Source organism: Anser brachyrhynchus (assembly GCF_964034855.1).
Source record: "Anser brachyrhynchus genome assembly, chromosome: 1".
In the NCBI taxonomy this organism is placed as follows: domain Eukaryota; kingdom Metazoa; phylum Chordata; class Aves; order Anseriformes; family Anatidae; genus Anser; species Anser brachyrhynchus.
In genome coordinates, this window is record NC_137694.1 from 180,233,766 (window position 1) to 180,255,252 (window position 21,487).

The following is a 21,487-nucleotide window of genomic DNA, read 5'->3' on the forward strand; positions in this document are numbered from 1 at the left end:
GGGATGGTTATTTAAAATCTTTTTTTTGAGGTGACTCATGAATAGCCTAATATGTTTGTGCTTGGATACAAGCACCTGATTGCTTGTATTTGCATCTGTAGTTTGCCGAGGGTGAAATCACTGTGGATGAAGAAGAAATAGATGAGGTTAATCCCAGAATCATAAAATGGTTGAGGTTGGAAAGGACCTCCGAAGATCATCTAGTCCAACCCCCTGCCAAGGAGGATCACCTAGAGCACATTGCACAGGATGGCATCCACCAGGTTTTGAATAGCTCCAGAGAAGGAGACTCCACAACCTCTCTCGGCTATCTTTCCCAGTGCTCTGTCACCGTCACAGTAAAGAAGTGCTCCCTCATATTGAGCCAGAACCTCCTGTGGTTCAGTTTGTGCCTGCTGCTTCTCTTCCTGTTGCTGGGCACAACTGAAAAGAGACTGGTTCCATCCTCTTGACACCCTCTCCTCAGATATTTATGCACATTGATGAGGTTTCCCCTCAGTCTTCTCTTTTCCAGGCTAAACAGGCCCAGTTCTCTCAGCCTGAATTCATACGAGAGTTAAAAGGCTAGTATCACTTATACGGGTTAACCATAATACTTTCTTGGTGTAGCATAGTTAGTGATGATAATACAGAAGACAGTGCCAGTAAGAAGATAGTTTATGATGAACTGATCCAGGAGAAGTGTTTGTGGAGAAAGAAGCTTTCATATATAACAACATGTTTAAGGAGGATATCTGCAGAACCTTGTAGCTCGTCAGCAAAAGTCTCCTTGAGTTTCCTTCTGTAAGAATTTAGAAGAGCAAGTAAAAGTCTTAAGGTGGTAAAAGATGCCAATTCACAGTTTTTTCCTTCCTCATTAGGAAGAGTTTTGAGCTCCAAGGTGAAAAGAGCAAAGGCTTTTCTAGAGTTCTTTCTCATATGAAAGAATAAAAAATCATCTGTTAACATCACTGATATTATTCTGATTTCTCCTTTATCAACTGTTTAATAACTAATTGGCAACTGAATCTTAAAAACTATACAGACTCTTTAAAGAAAAATAAAAGTTGCATCTTTCTAAAAAATATTTCACTATTATTCCTCTCCTGAAAGTAAAATGTTACTGTAAACCAAGGTAAATTTCATTTACTATGGGCTGTCTAGCTGAGTATGTCAGATTATTTTCAAAGTTATTATGCAAGGGATGGTGGCTAGCTTACCTTCCTTTCATTTTCAGAAAAGTTCTTTGAGACACATGTAGAAAAACACTTCCTCCAATTCTCTACAGACCACAATGCTACCAATATTTCTGAGCATAATTGTAAGCATTTGGGAAGGAGAGGGGCAGCCATTCGAGGTTGAGTATTGCTCCATGACTTCCTGATGGGTGATGTTGAGAAACAGGTGCTGTGAAACCATCATTTCTCAGATGTGTCTCACTGTTGGTGAAGTAATTGTTATTGCACTATGTGGGTCCAGTGTTAAATGATGTCAGCTTATTTTGATAGTAATTTGTCGCACAGTGGTTTGGTATATTTCGGACAGTTTTCTTTAATTTCTTGGAGCATGTAATCATGTCTTGTGCAGTCAGCCTCTTTAGGAGGTGAAGTTTCTCAGTTTTTTAGCTTGGGCAGACCTAAACAGGATATTCTGTCATGTTGTAAGAGCCGAAAACTAAACTGTGTTTTTACAGTCCAAATGACTTACATGGATCTGTGTTATTCTCCCATGTTCTTCAAAGGCCAGTCTAGACTTCAACTCAGTTGCTTTTACGTCCATACCATTTCCCCACTGAATTTTACAGGGCTGCAGATCTAATACATCTGAACTGTCTTTACAACAAGCACTTCCATAGGATTCAGGAGAACGCTTTCCACAAAGTGGACTAGTTAGGTGCTGAAGTTGGTCCTACTGATAAGATAGTTACATCTCCAAATGCATAGATAAAGTGATGAGCAAAAGAGCTGAGGGAAGAAAGACTATATGGAGGCAGGAAAGATAAATTTAGACAAGCTCTAAACGAGCAGGTATATGAAGGGGATAATTGATCTGAAGGGGATCGTGCTGAAGTAAGTGCCTACAAAAGGCAGCATGACTCAGGCTGAGACATGGGGAGCGCAGGAAGATGCAGTTCCTCACCAAGCCTTCAGAAATGCCTCTGCAGCCAACTGGTTGTGTGGAGGAAGATGGGGAGCCCCATCTCTGGTTTGTCACTGGCAGGCAGCTCAGCTTTCTCCAATTTTGTTACCCCAGTCCTCTGACAACACTTAGCGCTGTCTCACCTTGCTTTGGACAGCGCAAGCACGTTTATTTTAACCTGGTCTGAACAAAGAGCGAGTTTAGACACCCAGCGGGGCTGACAGCCCTGCATTCCCCATACCCAACGGGACAGGGACAACCACGAGGGCACCTCCAGCTACAGCCCCAGGAGCCGGAGCTTCTGTGAGGGGAGAAAGCCCTTTGTGATAGGGGTACACAACATGGCTTTGGGGACTTTATTCCTCTTCACACCGAGGCCTGAGGGGACGACGAGCAGCTCGACTCCCTGAGGAGGGCTCTGAGGGCAGGGGAGGGCCCGACCTAAGCCGACCCTCCCGCCGCCGGGGGCCGGTCCCCACTCGGGGAGGGAAGGGAAGAGACGCCATAAGAGGGGAGTGGTGGCCATGTGCGTGCGTGTGGTGGCGGCGGGCGGAGGGAGGACGAGTCACACCGCCCGGGGCTGATTGGCCGCCACACTTTATAAGAGCTGCCCTGCCCGGGGCGCCGGGGGTTGTTTGCAGCGAGGCCGGGGTTGGGGGGTGGGGGGAAAAAAAAAAAAAATAAGCTCTGTGTGAGCCGCTTTGCGGAGCCATGCGGCGAGCCAGCCGAGACTACAGCAAGTACTTGCGGGGCTCCGAGGAGCTGGGCGGCGGCAACGCCCACGACAGCGCCCCGCCGCCGCCGGCCCCGCCGCAGGCGGCCCCGCCGCTGGCGGCACACCCGCACCCGCCGCCCGCCTCCCGCTCGCTCCTGGCCGCCCTCGTCCTGCTGGGGCTGGGGCAGGTGGTGTGCAGCGTGGCCCTCTTCCTCTACTTCCGAGCTCAGGTAAGCGGCTGCCGGGGGGGAGAGGGGCCGCCGAGGTGTTTAGGCTGCGGGCGGAAAGGGGAGCAGGCGTCTTGGGAGCCCCCCGTGGCGCTTCGTGTTTTTAACTCCGGAGCTGCAGCTCTGTCAAAACATATAGCTCGTGGAAGTGCACAAGTGCACGTTAGTTGCTGTGCTAGAGAGCCATTGCAATCAAAACAACTTATCACAGCATCTATATTTTTTAAAACCCCGTGTTCCCACTCTTTTTACCCTCTCCCCCTCCCCTCCTTCAGGTCCATGCCTGATAGGTTCGTGTCAGTGCTGCACACACGCCCAAGAAAGGATAACGAGTTTTCTTACCATAAAGACTACTTTTCTTCTGCTTCCTTTATTTAAAAAAAAAAATACATAGTGTGAGTGTAATTCTGCCTTTGGCAGCTTGGCTCTCTTGCTGGTTTCTAGTTCCTGTAGATTTGGAGCAATGCTGTTGGATGGACTTCGCAAACTTGAACTTTTGAGAGGGCTAAAAAATGCAATGTACTTAGGTGTAGACTTGACTAAAATACTCCCTGAAAACTTCCTAATGTCAAAAATGTCATCTTTGCTATCACTGAAAAATACGCTTTCAAAGTAAGTACGTAATTCACAATAATAAGATATGGTAGTCCACCATTGCTCACCAATTTCTTATTGTGCGAATAACACAGATGGAGAAAATACAATAGGTCTTGTAGAAGTTACGTATTAATTGCTTTGCAGATAGTTTTATTTATATGGGGCAAGTTTTGAAAGGATTGCTGACAAATTTAATTGTATTAATCTATCTAAAGTTATCCTTTCAAATTTGGTTGTATCAATCTGCTGTCAAATTGAATTGTGTTAATCTATCTAAAGTTAGACTTTTTTTTTATAATAGAACTTAGGTTTTGTAGTATATTCTGTTAAAATAATGAGAAGTTATTAGTAGGGGCCGTGTTGGTTGGTGGACTAACCAAATGTGAATTAGCAAGACTTGACTTTATAGGCTCGTATTAAGAAATTACTTGATTTAACAGGACTGTTTTACAAGCTCTTCAAAACCCAAAGAGGCTGAGTAAACTCTGACTCAGTTTTACCATACACTTCTTATTTTAATTTGCATAAAATCATTTGGGCTAGATCATGACACAATGCGAGCTGAGACAATAACCGAGGTTTTGGTTTTTCCTCAGTTTTGTTTGTTTTGTGGCTTGAGCATTTGGAATTTCACAAGACACAAAACTAAGATTGACACCAGATTTTCATGGGTAAACACATGTTTGTGGCCAAGAAATAACGTAGCACAATGCAAATGAGACAAGGAGCTGGTATATTTAAAAAGGAAGAAAAAGCTAAGAATTGAACATTACCAGTATTCCAGAATGCTGCCATTCTGACCTGTAAAAAGATTAAGGAGTTCTAGCTTTTCTTTTTGGACCATCTTGTGCAAAGTACTGAATCCATGAAACTAAACACTAATAACATGTATTGCTCCTAAGTATTTATGCTGATTATGCTTCATGAGAAATATTTGCTCATGGTAAATGAAAATTCATCGCAAATTTGGGTACTGTGAGCAGATGGAGATAATAGAGACACATGCACAGCACCAAGTGAGAGTGCTAAGTATTCTATTTCTCTTTAATTGGGAGGTGCTAAAGTATAGTTTTCAAAAGCTGTGCTTTTACATTTTTCATTCTGGTCCATTTCCTTCCTGTACTTAGATCAGAAAAGTGTAGGGATTTGGTCTAATGCTGAGCGAACTGGAGGGCAGTAGAACAAGCTGGGAGGGCTCAAAGCCAGATGTAGAGTCTGGATGTCAAACTCCCCCAGTTTAACCTGCAACTCTAAGCTTACTTGCTTTTTTCCTATTTGAAAAAAGTCTGTTCAAATGTGAAGTATTCTACCATACCAAAGAGTTCACATTTAGATAAACGGGGACCTGGAAGACAGATTTTTATTGCCATTTCATGCATCTGTGGAAGTTTGACTTTTCGCTTCAATGTTTTAAACATCCTTTCAGAACTGATCTGAAATCTTGAGAGCGTGCTGGAGCAGTGGCTAACAGCAAACCGCTTGCTAGGGGTCACTAGCACTTTCTGGAAGCCCGGAAGAACCCTTTCTTGGTGGTTAGGAAAGATCACAGAGTGTAAAGTGATATTGGATTAAACTTGAAGTTGGTTTAGGTTCGAAAACAAGTATAAATGATTAACGTTTATTTTAGTGAGAAAGTGCAGAATGTGATACTGTAATATTGCAAAATTAAGGCAATACTTAGTAAGTAAAGTTCACTGGAATATACGATCTTTTAAAATCAAAACAAATCTTTTTATCTTTGTAAAATTGGCTCTTAATTCTGTAAATTCATCTGGTGTCACCCATCGTATTGGAGTTCATTTTGCATGCCCTGAATTACTTGAAGGGAGTTCAGGGGTGCAACCAAAGTGGTTACAGATGATGAAACGGTGATAACAAGGGGCGCTGGAAGGTGTGATCAGATTCCAGGGTTGGAGGCGGTAGATGTGTATGCACAATAGTAACGTGTATAAAGTATAGTAAAATAATAGCTAGATTTCCTCTTTAAATGGGCTGATAGCTCTAGGGTATTTACTTCTTTAACATGTTGTAAAGCTTTCTCCAATATTGTCCATTGCATCTTGATTTTTTTTTTCAGGTGTTAAATCTTTAGGACTTCATGCTGAAGGTCTTTATTTATTCAAAGGCTAACCTTCCGCTAACCTTCTGTGCCTTGCAAGGTAGCACGCTGCTTTCTGTAGACCACTCTGGTATTTCGTTTTGGCTCTTCAGAAGCTCTTCTCAGAACACATCCTTGAAAGCTTTTTTGTTCGTCGCTTGTTGCCCGCAGTTAGGGTGTCGGTGCTCAGTATTGTCTGTTTGCAGCTATGGCAGCTCAGTGTGCATTTTTTATAAAATGTCAGTTGCAGGATTTCTGAGAAGGGCTGCTCAGACAGGTGAGCTCATTTCCGTGGTTGAGAAGTGGTGCTGGCTGGGTATTCTTTGAAAACGGTGAGGGCAACCAGGTAGGTTATTAGTCCCGAGATCAGAGCTTCACCTTATCAAACAATAAATCTCTAGAGACTTCTGACTTGTCAGGATGGATTGTACAGCTTCAATTTAAGTTGCTGGAGCAATCAGTGTTTCCATTAAGTCCCCAGTCTTTTAATTGTAGGTGCAGAAACGGTGTTTTTTTGTCTTGAGCCTTCAACAGATCAGCTATAATCTGAATAAGTGCTTCTGTACATGCTGCTGCTATACTTCTGGCACAGTGTTGTGTGACACGTTTGACTCATTGCTGATGGGCAATAGCTGTAAGTCTCTGATGGGTGTGATTTGTCATGCTGAATGCTCAGGTCCTAGAAACATGAAAATCTTTCATGATTTTTGTGTTTTAAAACCTAGTTTTCTTGTCTGCTTTTCAGAAGTTGTGTTTAAATAAATCCCAAACTGGGGTAACAGTTTCTCACTAGAAGTATTGCTGATAAAAGTGAGTACCTACTGGCAGTCATTTGCTGTGACTCCCTGTTCTCCCTTCAGTAGTGTGTGTGTGTGGAGGGGAGAGGACTTAGATATGCAGATCCTGTCAAAGGCCCTAATTCCCTCTGGTTCCTGACAATACCAACATAAGAGGCTACATCTGGAGTAACAGGTCCTGTTTTGGGCCCCTCAGTGCCAGAGGCATATCAACAAACTGGAGAGGTTGCAGGCCTCCATGGATGGAGTTTCCATCAAGCTTGGCTAGACAAGGCCTAGAGCAATCAGCCCGAAGTTACAAGTTGGCCTTGCTTCCAGCAAGGGGCTGGACCAGGCACCTTCCAGACCTAGGTTTTTCTCCATGAACTGCCTCTTAACAGCTGTTGGTAACCATTTGTTTCTTCATCTCCACTTACTGTTGATTCTCTGAGCTTCTCTGTACTGGTGGAATCTACTGGGATGAAGTTTTACAGCTGTTAAAGCTAGCGCTGCCTTCCTGCTCCTTCATGGCCTTGTATTAGCTCCGATGCTTGCCTGACACCTGTAATGAGCTGGCTTCAGGATGCTAATCCTTTGGGAAACTGCATCAACAAAAAATTACCTCAGGGTAGGGCTCCACGATACTGGTTTAAAGGGGAGGTTGAGTGCCAGGAGTGGGATTTCATGGTGAAGAAGGTGAGGGCACAGAGGTCAGTTTAGACAGGTAATGGGGCTGCATTTAGAAGTTATTAATGTAGTTGTTAGTGCTTAGTAGAGTTGTAATAGCTATAAACAGATTTTCCTTTGGATCCCATGTCAAGCCACCCCAGAAGCTCTTACTGCCTCCAAGCCAGCCTGTAACTCATCTCTGCCCCTCTGCTCAAAGCTGTGGTGTCTTCTGATCCTCAGGTGAAACTTTTCTGACCTGTTCAGTTCCAAATCTGCAGGGATAACTCAGACAGCTAAACCAGCTCATGGGGGCTGACATTGGTTTGAATAAACGGGGCAAACAGCTCTCATCTGGAGCCTTCAGCAGAAGGATGGTGATGGAGGAGACAACTTGCTGTTGACATGGCCGTCCGTGCAACAAATGTTTTCTTCCAGTGTGTGCTGTTGGATGGCTGGCTGCCTGCTGTAGGCTTGAGTTTACCTCTGTAATCCTAACCTTATGTTCTTCAGTTAGTTTGGTTCTTTTTTGGGGTTAGGGGATTGAATTCATGCTCGTATGTACAATTTACATAAATTTGATTCAGTTTGGCTGTTGTGTATTCTGCAAAACCTCCTTTGACATTTTGTTCAATGCTATTTTAAAGGAAAATGACCACTAGTTTGGTATTATCTGTAATGGATTGGTATTTCCTCATCATGATTATTCGTAACGTGTTATGTAATTCTCAGATATAAATTGGTGCTTTGGTGTTTGTTATGGAAAACAGTAGAAGTAAATGTTCATATTAGACCAGCTAATGCAGTTAGAGAACTTAAAGAAAGTTTTGAGTGCACAAACCCTTCTGATGTAAAAGCAGCATAAATACATGTTGAGATCAATTGCTGAGAGTCTCAGGCTGTATATAAAAGAAAGCGGTTAATATCTGTTGAGTGTGAGGTGTATGGAGGGGGGTTAAAGAGTGAAATGATTTGAATGTTTGTGCAATTGAATTCTGCTGAGGCACAATCTTGATTCTTGCAATATCCTTCTAAGTCATCTTAGAATTAAGATTGGTAGAATTTAGGAGCATTCTCTGCTTACAATTAAAGATTATATTTTATTCAATCGGAGAGATTAATTGCTAAAAATATCTTGCAGATATTTTGGATTTACTAGACTTTGTCCAATGAAGAGGAGGTGTTCTGTAGTACAGTTTTATTGTCCCTTGGTCTTTCTGAATTTGTACGATCTTACCTGGTGACTGTTTCATGAAGCAATGCATCTTGCCTGCAACATACTTTGTGATAGCTGTTTTCTGTTGCTTCTGTTTCTCCCCTTGAAAAGGATGTGCTGGATGTCGTACATGCATTCCCCAAATTGCTGCTCTTGACACTTGTGTGTCATCTTGCAATCCGTATTTTTAATAGGTAGGATGGCTGCGTATGTTGCCTGCTAAAATAATTGTGATATTGCATCTAAAAATGGAATTCAGGTTTAGTGATTTTTACAGTAAAGGTGGGATTAATCTTTAACTAATCTTTAACTTTTGAAAGTCAATATTCAGTCTAAGCTAACAAACTAGGCAACTCCAGAAGACACATTTTTTCTCCTATCTTATGTGCTTGTTGGCTGAAGTAAACGTTCCTGAGGAGAACATTTTTTTTCATTGTTTAGAATAAAAATTTAGATGATAAACTTAGCTAGTTGCCAAACTTTTAGACAGTTGAAAATTTACCCTGATTTAAATGTTCTTGTGTGTTGGACAGACTCTTAAAACTGTGGCTGTGCTTATATTTTTGTTTCAGATGGACCCTAGTAGAATTTCAAAAGAAGATGCACACTGTGTCAGAATGCTTTTCAGATCTCCAGAAAGTATAGGTTTGCAAGATACACCATTTGAAAATCAAGATATGAAGTTAATGCCGGAATCATGTAGGAGGATGAAACAGGCTCTCCAAAGAGCTGTGCAAAAGGTAAGTAGCAGTGGTTTCTCTTATTTTTGTTTAACTTAGTAATTTTTCCAATATCTTTGTTCAGAGGTAAGTTCTAGAAAGTATTTTTTTGGTGTTTGAAAAATATGGTGTTGGATCTGAGATCCTACTGCATATGCTTATGAACCTTGGTAGTGGTTAACCAATTCTGCATTCAAATACATTTTTTAGTTTTGTTAAAGGGAGGCTTGAAGTCACACAGAAAACTAACTGCAGTTAGTTGATAGGCAGTTCTGACATTTGGGTGGGTCGGATGGCAGTCATCTATCTTAATACTTGTACAGGTTTGCCAACACTTTGGATGTGGAAGGACAGCTCCACTTCTTTTTTTCCAAACTGATCTTCTTGACTTTCTGACAGGATTCTCCAAGGCAAGGTCATTGACAAGCAAAATGCTGTGTGAAAGATAGAAGGCATAGTATTTGTTCTCATCTGTTCTTGTTTCTTACTCTTTCTCCAGTACAGTAGTTTTGATTACCCAGAATGAAGGATAGTATCATTTTTTTGCTCATTTTGCCACAGTGGTGGAAGATCTGCTTTGCCATCATGATAAGTAGGTGTTCTTTGCCCAGCAGTTGAGAATGACAGCTTTTTTCCAAACTCAAATAACAAAAGCAGACACCTAAATTAGCCCTAATGAAGAAACCTAGGCAAGCTGAATATATGTCACAATTGTCCCTTACCGGTTACTGTGTTTGGTCTCTTTGCATGTTCTTGATAGTGTTCAGTACTAATTACGGGCTATTGAAGTTGAACGTGTGCTATGGTATTTGGTTTTCCTGGCTTATAAAGTCCATTATCTCTTCACATCTGCATATGACTGTCAGGTTTTTCGTAAAGGATACTCCATTAGATTTGAGCTGAACTCAAATACACTTTACGGAGTGACTTGTACTTGACTTAACTATACAGTGCATTAATTGTGCTGATGTTTATTTTTAATAGAGTACTCTTGGTGATGGATCTTTTTCAGAACAAAGCTTAAAGCTGGGAGCCTAGTTTCCTTTACTTGCCACCTCCTTCAAAAACTTAGGAAAATGGGTTAACTCAATAGGACTAGTTCTTTCTTCCAGCATTTTCTTTAGACTGACACTACTTCTACTTGTGTGTTCTGCATGCTGGTACTAGAGTGCTCTTTCATGCAGCACCCTTGACAGAGGAAGGAGCTTGTTACAGTAAGTGAATGGGAAGTTCTGCATTTTGGTTGTTTGCTGCTGGTTACTCAACAAAAGCATTAACTTTAGCGGAGGCTGCATTTTCTGCCATTCAGCATAGAGGTTAAATGCTGCAAAGGCAGTGGCCAAGATAAGTAGTGAGTAGGATAATTTTTTTTTTGGTTGATGACCGTTAGTTTGAGAACAATGATGCTTTCCCTGCCAAAGTAATCAGACTCCAAAATTTTTGAATGCAACAGAACATATTAAGCAGCAGGGTCAGTGTTCTGGGTGCTTTGTCATCATACGTTGATGACACAGAAAAATAGGTAAATGTTTGCTTAGGGCTACATTTGCATCTTTTCTATTCATATCATGGAAATGAAAGAAACGGTGTTAAGGCAAATTAAGCTTGCCTTAAGCTGTGTGAGCTGAGCCCTTCATTGGTTCTGCCGTACCAAAAGGCAGAGATGCATCTGAATCTTATCTACAATTGGACTAGGCCCTTGTGTGGGAACGCAGTTCATGTGACTGGAAAGATGTTTCCTATTTTCTCTGCTTTATTCAGTTTCCTGAAGTGTGTGTGTGTGTGTTTCAAGAGCTGGTATCCGTATTTGCACTGACAGTGCATTAGGTGACTGAAATGGAACACTTTAAAATACAGTTGAAGTTCTCAGTTTTTTCAGTTGTTTGTCTTTAGCAATTCAAGCTATTCAGGAAATGAAAACAGACAACCTTTTTTTTGTTAAGTTTTATAGTCTGGTTACAGCTTTTAGCTTACTGTGTTAGTTCTCATCTGTTTTCTTTGCACACCTGTAGACCAGTGTTTAAATCTAAAGCAGGGACTGACATTGCAAGTGCTCTTCTGAAAACCAGTGTAGTAGTGCTGTAAGGTCAGGTGTGGAAATGTTTGTCTCCTGACTTAAAAATAAAAATAAAATTAAAAAAAAAAAAAATCTAATGGTGACCTCCTCAACATATTCTGGAATAAAAATACTGCTTAGGTAGCAGCTTACTCAGTAGAAAACACATTTTCAATACTATTGCAAATAAACTTTAAAGCAGACAAATAATATACTTTCCTAGTCTGTCTGTTTGCTTAATTTTTTTGCATGTAACCCTAAAAACCCTCTGGCAGCCCAGATGCACTAACCACAGTTCTTATGAAGTCTGTTATGAGTCTGAAGTAGAAAGGAATACAAACATATCTTGGTCAATTCATAAGTATCTTTCTTGGCAATACTCCCAGCTTCTAGCAGCTTGGGGAGTTCAGGCGTAAACTAGTCTCCTACACAGCAACAACACACTTTGTAGCTAGACCTCCAGGGCAGCACTTATAAAGAGATCTATATACTTAGCAGACATTTTAAGTGCATGTGGTTATGGACAAAGTGAAGGTTTCATGGGTGACTGTTGTAAGCTGTTAAAACTTCAGTTTCCACACTACAACTTTACATGCCCTTTTTTTTCCTGCAGGCAATAGACTACTCATTTGAATAAGAGGTTGCAGTGCTCATCTCAACCTTCTGAAGAATATTGGTTTATGCACTTTCTATTTCGCTTCCTTCCTGATTAGCATTCTTCAAACTGCTGAATTTCCAGCAAGATAATCAGATACTACTTCTTGATATCAACTGGCCTTAAAACACCGTGGGGGTAGTAGTAGAAACATTTGTGTAAGGGAGCCTTAGGGTCATGATTGAAGCAGTACATGAATGTCCTGAGGGTGGGTCTCTTGCCTGGTTTTAAAAGGCTACTTGTAGCTACTCAAAGGAGACAATGAGATACTGTAAAAACAAAGAGGAGGAAAAAACATTCACAGATGTTACATGTTCCTATGTAACCTTGTTTGTGTGTACTCAACATCAGACGTAACTTGAAGGGCAGAACTTGTGTTTTAAGGATGCTGATGACATGCTAATGTAGTAATAGGTGTGATAGTTGTCTAAGGGTTAAAACCCGAAGCCTGCTGTGGATGAGGAAAGAGCATTTCCCCACATTCTAGCCACTTAAAGCATGGTTTTAGCTTTTAAAATTTGGAAGTTTTGCAGCTTCCCCATGGCCTCTTATTTTATTTTTTTGGAGGAAGGAAGACATTCATTTTTCTGACTGGCTGCTTGTTTTTTTGAACAGTGACTGTATGGAAAAGTTTAGAATATGGGAACAGGCCAGTAGAGTTGACATAGTGTGCAGTGAGCAAATGACACAAAGATGTACAGAAGCAGCTTATTTTAAAACTAACAGTGTGGTGTAACTTTTTGTGTACAGTTTTTTTCTAAAAATAACTCAACAGCTTGGGAGCTCACTTGGTTTTGTGGCTGCAAATCTTAAGAGAAGTCACTGGCAATGTTTGTCAGCAGTTCTCATGCTTCTGTGGCTATGTCTTAGTGACAGGTTCTGTTGATCTGTTTCTGCATTCTTAGCGGTAGTGTTCTTCTAAGGTAGGTTGTGTATCAGTGTCTTGGAACTGTAGAAACAGATGAAGTGGAAAATAAAAAGAAATGTTTTGGAGTACATATCCTTCAAGAGGAAATCCACAGCTCCATGCCTGTTCTCTAAGGACTAGTTCATGTATTTCTCCCAGTTTTTTCCTGGAAGTATGGGCAATGGAGCAGCAAGACTTAAATTTTTGGGGGGCTGGTCAGTGTCTAGTAAAAACTTGACACTAGTCCATTGTTTGGGAACTCAGCTGGTGGAGGATTTCTGTTTTCTGGCCACAGGATAGCCTTTGTGATGAGCACACAGAAGATTCAGCATGAGCCAGACTGCAGTTCTTCTAACTGTATTAGTGTTGAGCTCACTCTTATCTCCCTTTTTGTTGTAATGGTGCTTGCAATCTTCATGACATAGTAGCCTGGCTTCAAGAGGAGCACCAAATTGCTCCTGTCAAGTCCAGGCTACAGCTTGGTGACCAAGGTGCTCCTAGGAAGCAGGGGAGTGGTAGGTTCAAGATCATTGAGACAAGTGGACCCAGATCTTCCTGGGTAGCTGTTTTGCTCACCCAGTAGTGATGTAGATGAATAGCACCACCATCAGTTAGAAAGAAAGTGGCTCAGAATGCATCTCACGAGGACCACAGCCTTTCTTCATGGAAGATATGCTGAGTCAGACTACTAGAGCTCAAAAAGCGAGGTAACCAGCTGCTCAAGTCAGAGCATCTTTGGAAACCTAGAGAAGCAGAACTCTAGGCTACTAATGAAAAAAGTAGATTATAAGGAGGATAGCAATCGGCCAGTTCAGGGACTTATCAAGCTTGTCTTTTTTTTTTTAGTACTGTTTTGGATAATAGAAGATTAAAATGTAAATATCTTTTTGGATATGTCCAGTAGCCTCTCTAGGCAAGCATTCCCCAGAAAGAAAGGATCCTAAAAAAGACTCCAAACCCAAAAGATTTCAATTAGGAAAGGAAAAAAGAAAAAGGAGTCTTCCCTTTCTAGGGAAAGGTTTGGGAGCAGTTGTAATGCAGTGACATCTGAGAATCTAGTCCATCTTCCAGTCTCCTTTACCTCGATGTCCTGTTCTCTTCAGATGCTTTTACCACCTTTGGCAGTACCAAATACTTGCAATTTTTCTTCTTAGTACTTCTGATGAAGTTATAGATCAGGTGTGGCTAGAGGCTGATGTGCAGCTCCTAGAACTGAGCTTCTTACTTCAGCATCAGTTCTAGCAGCATGAAAATGAAGATCAGAGAGGGGAAGTGAATGTAAATGGGGGGGAGGTGGACATGGGTTTTGCTTCTTCTGAAGTTGCGATTCTTCTGCTTTTCTTCTCGTCTCTACAGCAGAAAGCATCGTAATGATTCATATCTACACAATCAGCATATCTCTGCTGAACTATCATGCTTTGATAGTCATACAACAACTTCCATGCTGCTGTGGCTTTTCATTTTGGTTTAACATTTAGACACCTACTGAAAGGAGAAAGAGAGAGAAGGTGTTACAGATTTCACTGTGGCTGCAGAATTACATAAAAGAGGAGCTAAGTGTTTTCAAAGCAAGATTTCAAGTTCTAAAACACTGCAGTGATAGAGAACACGGTGGAACTTTGCTGATCTGGCCAAATCTGAGGTCAGTTTTATATACATGGCGTTTAATTAGACAAGCAGCAGTATGTGAAATGTAAAGAGAAAACACAGGATCCCACTTACATTTCAAAGATAAGAGTACAATTTGCTATCTGCAGCAAAATGTTTCCTTCTACTAAACATCTTGATAGTTCCATAGTGTGAGGTAATCTCAGGAGGAAGGAGTTATCCTTGTTTTTTTAGGAAACAGATGAGGAGAGTCATGGTGTGGAACAGGGAGCAGAACTGAGGAATGAACCTAATTCTATAAAGACTGTCCAGGCTTGTAACAACAACATGTTGCTTAGACTTTTGAAAACTGCTGTTTATACATCTTCATAAGAAGAAAACAAGAGAGGATTGTTTAAAAACAAGGCTTTGTGGTACCTGTTGTTTATTTGCACTGTTCTTGGTTTGGCGTAATATGAGCTTTGCTCATATTAAAATTAATCTGCAGTCTGCAGTTTTGGAGAACATGTACTTCCAAACTCTGGCACCTGTTTAATTTGGACCAGTACAGATGTGGAAAATGCTTAATCCTTCAGTGTCTGCATACCTCGATATGAGGGAGGCTTGGTTGCAAAGCCTTATAGTCTTGCAACCTCTCCTGTTAGTGGTAAAGCATTAGGGGTGGAGGTTTTAATTTAGCTCATCATAAAGGAAATGCGGGGCTTAATTTTCCACAGTTAGTGTGATTACATACTGGTGTCTATGTAGAACTGCCTCCTTCGTTACCTTTTGACCCCAAGTCAATTCATAAACTTCATGGTTTTATGTGATGCATTTTTAGCAGTCATTGTTCCATTATACTTAGAAACGTTCCAAGTGCAGTAAGCAGAAATGGTTGTAAATGTCTGTAATCACTACTTCGATAAACGGTGCAGTGATCACACAGGCTAGTGTTCCTATCCACCTTTATCAGAAGTATTGGACAAAGGAAGTAATTTGATATGGCATTTAAACTGTGTGTTCACATTATACATCCTGTAAATATCAGGATATGTATTCCAGGCATCTGGCTATACTGTAGGTAGAACCACCCCAACGTATGCATGTATACAGAGAAGATACTGTGTTGTAATTGTGCAAATGATTTGTGATACAGACGCAAGCAAGGCAACATCAAAGCAGTGTCTTTTTCTCATTTTAGGAAGTCCAGCGTATCCTGGGGAGAGAAACACCAAGACCAGAAAAAGGTAGATGCTGATTTATGAATAAGAAATATTTTAGTTCTATTAAATTTTTTTCTGAGATAATGGAGTTCTTTTATCTTCAGCGGCAATGGAGGCGTTAGGAATGGACCTGTACAAAAGAAATAAACCTGAGAAGCAGCCTTTTGCCCATCTCATTATTGATGATAAGAATATTCCATCAGGTAAGTTCAGTTTTAAGTGGATTCTTCTAATGCTACTATGAATGTGCTTAACTCATTACTTAAGCTGTATGCATTACTTTTCTGCTTTATATAGCTAAACCAAAGGGGAATTCTCTGAGGCCTGAAATCTGAGATTTTGCCAGCCTGTTCTGTTTAGAGATAAGTCATCTGCACGTGAGGGGTTAGATTCTTGCCAGAGGGTAGTATTCTTTCCCCCTCCAACTGCATTGGCATTGTCCAAATGTTGAGCTTTATAAACAAAGAGCTTTAAGCAACTTGTAAAATGGCAATCAGAACTTCTACAGGCTTTCTTACTAGTTCAGATGCCTTCTGACAACCTTCTCTTTGAGTCAGATTTTCTCTTTTGACATAGGTCAACAGTAGAGGATGCAGTATCAGTAAGCTTGTCTTAGCACTTTGTCTTTGGAAGATTGAATTAATTTTCTAGTTATATACATGGTCATTTACATCTACGGAACTGGAGTCTGTCACACTTTGAGAAATTCACCCATGGGACTTTTTTTTTGCTGTCTATCTAGATGTTACTAGGTAAAATGTATTTTTACCAGGACTAATACTTGATACTTTTTTTTTACTGATGTGCATCGCTGTATTAATTTTCTAGGGAGTGAATTAGCACATTTGTGGGTAATGGCAACAGAAACATTGCTTTTTTTTTGATCATTACAGTCTTGTAGGAACTCTCAGAAATACAGTCCTTGTAGTAACAAACTTTTGTTTCTCCTTTTGAGGAGATCAACCTCTTACCAATGCAATGAGTTGGGCTTATTCCCTCCAGATCTGGCAAATAGCTTATGCCTTCTTTGGAAGAGAATTACTGGGACATTAATCATGAGGACAGCTTCTGCTGTTATTTTGAGCACTGTGGCATTAAGGGACTGCATCCTTTTGGGTAGCTAGAACCCTGAACCTACTGATTGTGAGGTGCTCTACTATCTTATCAGTGGCGTGTGGCTCTACCCACTTGACTGGGTGGCATAGAGATCAATGACAGGCATAAAGGATGAAAAATTTTCTTGCGGATCACCAGGAGTTCTTCCTGTTTTCTCTGACTGCAAATTTCTATTTTCTTGCAGTGTTTCTTTACTCTACATGTCTGAAATCCTTCTAAATAGCTCTTTGTTATCCATGAGTCTGGGCAGATTGGTTCTTAGTATTTTAAATTCCCTACTGTCATCACTCTGACCCAAAATAAGCAATGTCAGGAAAAAAAAGTCAGTCTATCATTATCAAACAGGATTTTATTTTGTTCAAGTAATTTGCAAGGGAACACCTGTCATGAATAGGCATTGAACACTTTCACCTGGTTCACAATAATACCATGCCTCAAATGGACTTCTGCAGTTGTGGAGTGACAGGGAGGGGGAAAAATAACCCCTCCTACATCTTGGCGTCCCACCCATCATTTAGCTGCAGAAGCCATAGTGGTTTAGATTTGTTGCATTAGGTTAAAGCTGGATGCTTGCTGTTTGCTTTTTACCAGAGCTCACTTCAAACACTACCTAGGTTTTAAATGAAAATAGTGAATTTTGGTTTATAAATTGATTATAGAAATTAGTCACAGTTTAAAGGAGAAGAGCACAAACAGAAATAAATGCAAATGTTAAATATATCATTTGGAATGTGAATTGGTACCTTTAGCTAGTACCTAAAGAAACACTAGTATTTTTGAGCTATTTACAGCTACAGATTCAGCTTAGCTGCCCTTTGCCTCCAGAAGTGGTTTTTCAGAGCGGGCAGAACTTTGGCCCTTTCCTCAGGCTTTATTTATACCTGAAAGCTACTATAGTGCAAATGAGTAATAAATACTGGTTTACTTTATCTTTCCATCATCATCTTTCCTACTAATTCTGTTGGAACTCAGTTGCGTTACTCTTAGTCCATGCCTGCAAACATTTAAAACGTTGTTTTGATTTGTATTGAGTTACCAGAAAGACTGAGAATTACCTTTTTTTTTTTACTGCTTGTTACCATATTTGGAAGATTACCTTAGTCATTATCTCTGACTTTTCTTCCTTCTGTCAACAGGGCTTACTCTGTGTTATTTCTTCCAGGGCTCAATTATAAATTTTTGTCTCAAAAGATATTGTATTACAGCACTTCCGACTGTCTTATAATTTGGATTATGTTTTTGGAGTTTCATATATGGACAACTGAGTTGGCACTTAGATGCTCCATTTTTTTTTCCTCTGCCTGTGTTTCTGCATATTGATCAATTGGGTGTATTGCCATCTGCAGTACTGAGATCCTGTTTACTCCTTCCATTAAGCGTTGCATGACAAAATTTCCACCAACGTGCATTTGTGCTGTGCTCCTGGCTCTGACATGCCTTGTCTAAACCTCTGAATTGTGGCAAAACGTCCAGCTACCTTGGTTAATGAAGTCATAGCATTATAATCTAGGTTGAAAGGCACTTCCAGAAGTCGTCTAGGCTAATCCCCTGCTCAAAGCAGGTCTAATTAGATCTTTAGATAGGATTATTCTCCATCAGCTCTTGGCTTGTCCCTCCACCTGACCATGAATGAATGGTACATATTGCTCTCAACACCAAACTGTGTGAACAAGCTTCACCTGTAGCTGCTCTCAGTATCACAATTACAAGTCACTGTGGCAACTATTTTCCATCTTCCCCCTTCAGCAAAGAATCCTATATTTTCACTTAGGATTTCTTCAAAATTGCCTCTTGATTTTTGAGGCTAGCAACTAAAAAATTTACTTTACAGGTAAATAAATTCTGCCTAGCATCGCCCTGGTGGGCCACCAGTCAGTCACAGTATGTCAGCAAGCCTTTCTGCTTGGTCATACGTATACATTTCTGCCTAATATTTCTGTGCCTCTGTCCTTTGTCAGTCCAAGCAGTGATATTGGCTCTAATTTCTCACCTATCCTCCTCATTTTGAAGGTAGCATAGCTTCCCAGGGTGGTGTTTCTGGTGGACTTAACACTGTGTACAAGAAGTCCTACAACTTCTGCTATTCTTCAGCTTCAGATGTTCTCTGGGTATTTCAGCATTCTCTTGCAGATGAGTTATTCCAGGATAAGAGACTTAAGATCTTAGTGTGACTTCCAATTCGTTGATGGCTTTCAGAGTTTTTTGGAGGTACTGCACAGAAGAAGGCTTTGCTGTACAAGGTGGCTTGTGTAATTTCTACTTAGCTACACTGGAGCCATAAGACAGCAGCTATTTAAGGTCTGCTTTTGATAACCTGTGCTTTGCTCAAGTCTTTGTGGAAGAATGCCAGAAGATTTTTTTTTGTTCTGGACTACCATTAGAGTATTCCTCTCACATGCAAAAGTTGCCCTTTGCAGCTGGGGAAGACTCACAGCTCTCAATTTCCCCTGTTCCTGTCCTACTTACCTTCCCTCACTTCAACACGAACAAATCCAGGAGGCAGCTTTAATCAGAGGTGCTTGGGGCTGTTCCCCAGCATGTTTGTGAGCGCTGGGTGTGGTGGGAGTAGATTGTTTTTAGTTTGGTGTGGGGAGAGGATAAGGTACTGAATATTCCACGCAGGCCTGTAGATGCACTGAGAGTCCAAGGTCTTCTGGCACCTGTGCAGGCCTGCTACTGTGGGTGCCTCTGAGGGAGCAAACAGAGCTGGGTTTGTGTGGGAGTTGCTAGTGGTTAGGAGGACAAGTTGGCCAACTTTCATCTCTTGTGCTCTGCCCTGTGTATTGTGCTGAATAAATGGTAGGTTGTAGTGGCTCTTCTGTGCCATGGTGCGTCTTAGAAGGGTAGGGACCAGTGTGACTTTCTCAGGAGGCTGCTGTTTTCTCTGCCTGTGGGTCTTGTCTGGTTCTTCTGTGACTGTTATCTAAAGTATAGATACTTTATGTAGTACTAAAGATACAGGATTGTATTGACTTTCTTCCTTTTTTTTGGTGTGTTCTCAAATAAGAATGTGTTTGTCTTTGTACTGCTGCAGTCACAAGAGCATAAACTACATGAAGGTTTCATAAACTTTCCATCTGAGGAAATATCAGTTCTTTTCAGATGCTGTTTAGTTATTCTTTGCAAACACAGGTTAACTCATAGCAAGATTTGCTTTTTTTTTTCTGTTAGCAATTTTTCATTTCAAATTCTCCCAATTGTTTGTTACCTGAATAAAGTTTTTGGTGGAATGCAGTTACTGTATAGAGCTTGTTATGTGACTGAGTGCCATCAAACTATTGGCCAAACAAGTGTTTTGTACCATGTTCCAGCAGACATTCTGTGGGAGGGCAGCACATGATGAAAAAGGAAATTTCTTATGTCTTTTATCATAACTGTCTAATATCCTGAAGCTTTAAACTTCACTTTAGCCTATGTGAAGGTACTTGCTATTGATTTTAAAAATCTGGGTATTGTTTTTTAAATGTTGTGTTTTGTGAAATGCTTATAAATGAAATAATTATTTTTTTCCTCCCCTCTCTTCAGGAACTCGTAAAGTGAACCTTACATCCTGGCATCATGACAAAGGCCAGGCAAACTTATCAAATATGACGTTTAATGATGGGAAACTAATTGTTAATCAAGATGGATTTTACTACCTTTATGCCAACATCTGTTTTAGACATCATGAAACTTCAGGAAACCTGACTAAAAGAGGGCTTCAGCTGATGGTGTATATGACTAAGACAAACCTTAAAATAAGGCGCTCTGATGTGTTGATGAAGGGAGGAAGCACCAAATACTGGTCAGGGAATTCAGAATTCCATTTTTATTCTGTAAATGTAGGAGGGTTTTTTAAATTAAAATCTGGTGAAATGATAAGTATCCAGGTATCTAACCCATTGCTACTGGATTCATCACAAGAAGCAACTTACTTTGGGGCATTTAAAGTAAGGGATTTAGACTGAATATTTAGTGTGCTGAAATTGGGCGGGGGGGAAGGAAGGGGTTAGTGGTCCAGAAACAACCTGAAGACAGAACTGAAAATTTTTTGCATCCCAGTTGCATCTGTATAAGGCATATAGCTCTAAAGACATGTTTTGCCCTGTGCTGACTCTGGCAAGAGTTCCATAAATGTATCAAGGATAAAATTGTGTGGTTCTGATTCAGTCTTACACCAGTTTTACTTCGTACGTCTCCACTGGCTTCAGTAGAGTCGTTATGACTTCTACATTGGTATAGTTGAAATCAGAGCAATTGGTATTACTGAATTATTTCCATATTCTGGCCTGACTGTTTGGCACAAACATAGGGCAGGACAGAATTTGGCTCCCAGATTGCATTTGGGGCTTAATCATGCTTGGGGCTGAGCATTCTGACCCTGAGACAGCAAAGATAGTGAATGTATAACTAATTCCATTGCATTTGATGTGGCTTTTCACGTGCTTAGTTAAGCATGTTCATGCTTTGCTGGACTAGGGTTGGAAAGCTCAAGCCGTGGCAGAAATGAGTTGTAGAACACCTAAACAGTTGAAATCACATTTTTACCTGATTAAAAAGGGCTATTTCTAGGAAGAAGGGAGATCTGGCCTTACAGTTCTAAAAGGTTAATTACAGGTCATTATTATTGTTGCACAGCTAATTGCAAATAGAGATTGCCAAAATATGGAGTGCCTTTAAAGTATTAAATTGTGCCAGAACCTGCAAAGACATTTTTTAGACAAAAAGTATGTATTTTTATATTCTGTAATATCTAAAGTTATATTTTAGGTGTAATGTTTTGTGTAAAAAAATGTAAATTATATTGTCCTATAGTATTTGATACAAAATAT

At 40.5% G+C, this 21,487-nt stretch overlaps 1 protein-coding gene across 1 annotated transcript; it reads left to right on the plus strand.

Annotated features, from left to right (window-relative positions):
* Positions 1-1,994: 1,994 nt before the first annotated feature.
* Positions 1,995-20,954, plus strand: TNFSF11 (TNF superfamily member 11). Its single transcript, XM_080557753.1, has 5 exons — positions 1,995-3,063; positions 8,986-9,153; positions 15,539-15,584; positions 15,665-15,763; positions 20,202-20,954. Exons 1-5 carry the CDS (start codon positions 2,830-2,832, stop codon positions 20,621-20,623), a joined length of 969 nt encoding a protein of 322 aa, XP_080413879.1. The 5' UTR covers positions 1,995-2,829; the 3' UTR covers positions 20,624-20,954.
* The last annotated feature ends 533 nt before the right edge of the window (positions 20,955-21,487 follow it).

Coding starts and splice junctions, on each gene's coding strand:
- TNFSF11 (XM_080557753.1), top strand. CDS start 2,830: ATGCGGCGAGCCAGCCGAGACTACAGCAAGTACTTGCGGGGCTCCGAG. Junction 15,585..15,664: donor AACACCAAGACCAGAAAAAG/GTAGATGCTGAT, acceptor TTTTATCTTCAG/CGGCAATGGAGGCGTTAGGA. Junction 15,764..20,201: donor TGATAAGAATATTCCATCAG/GTAAGTTCAGTT, acceptor CCCTCTCTTCAG/GAACTCGTAAAGTGAACCTT.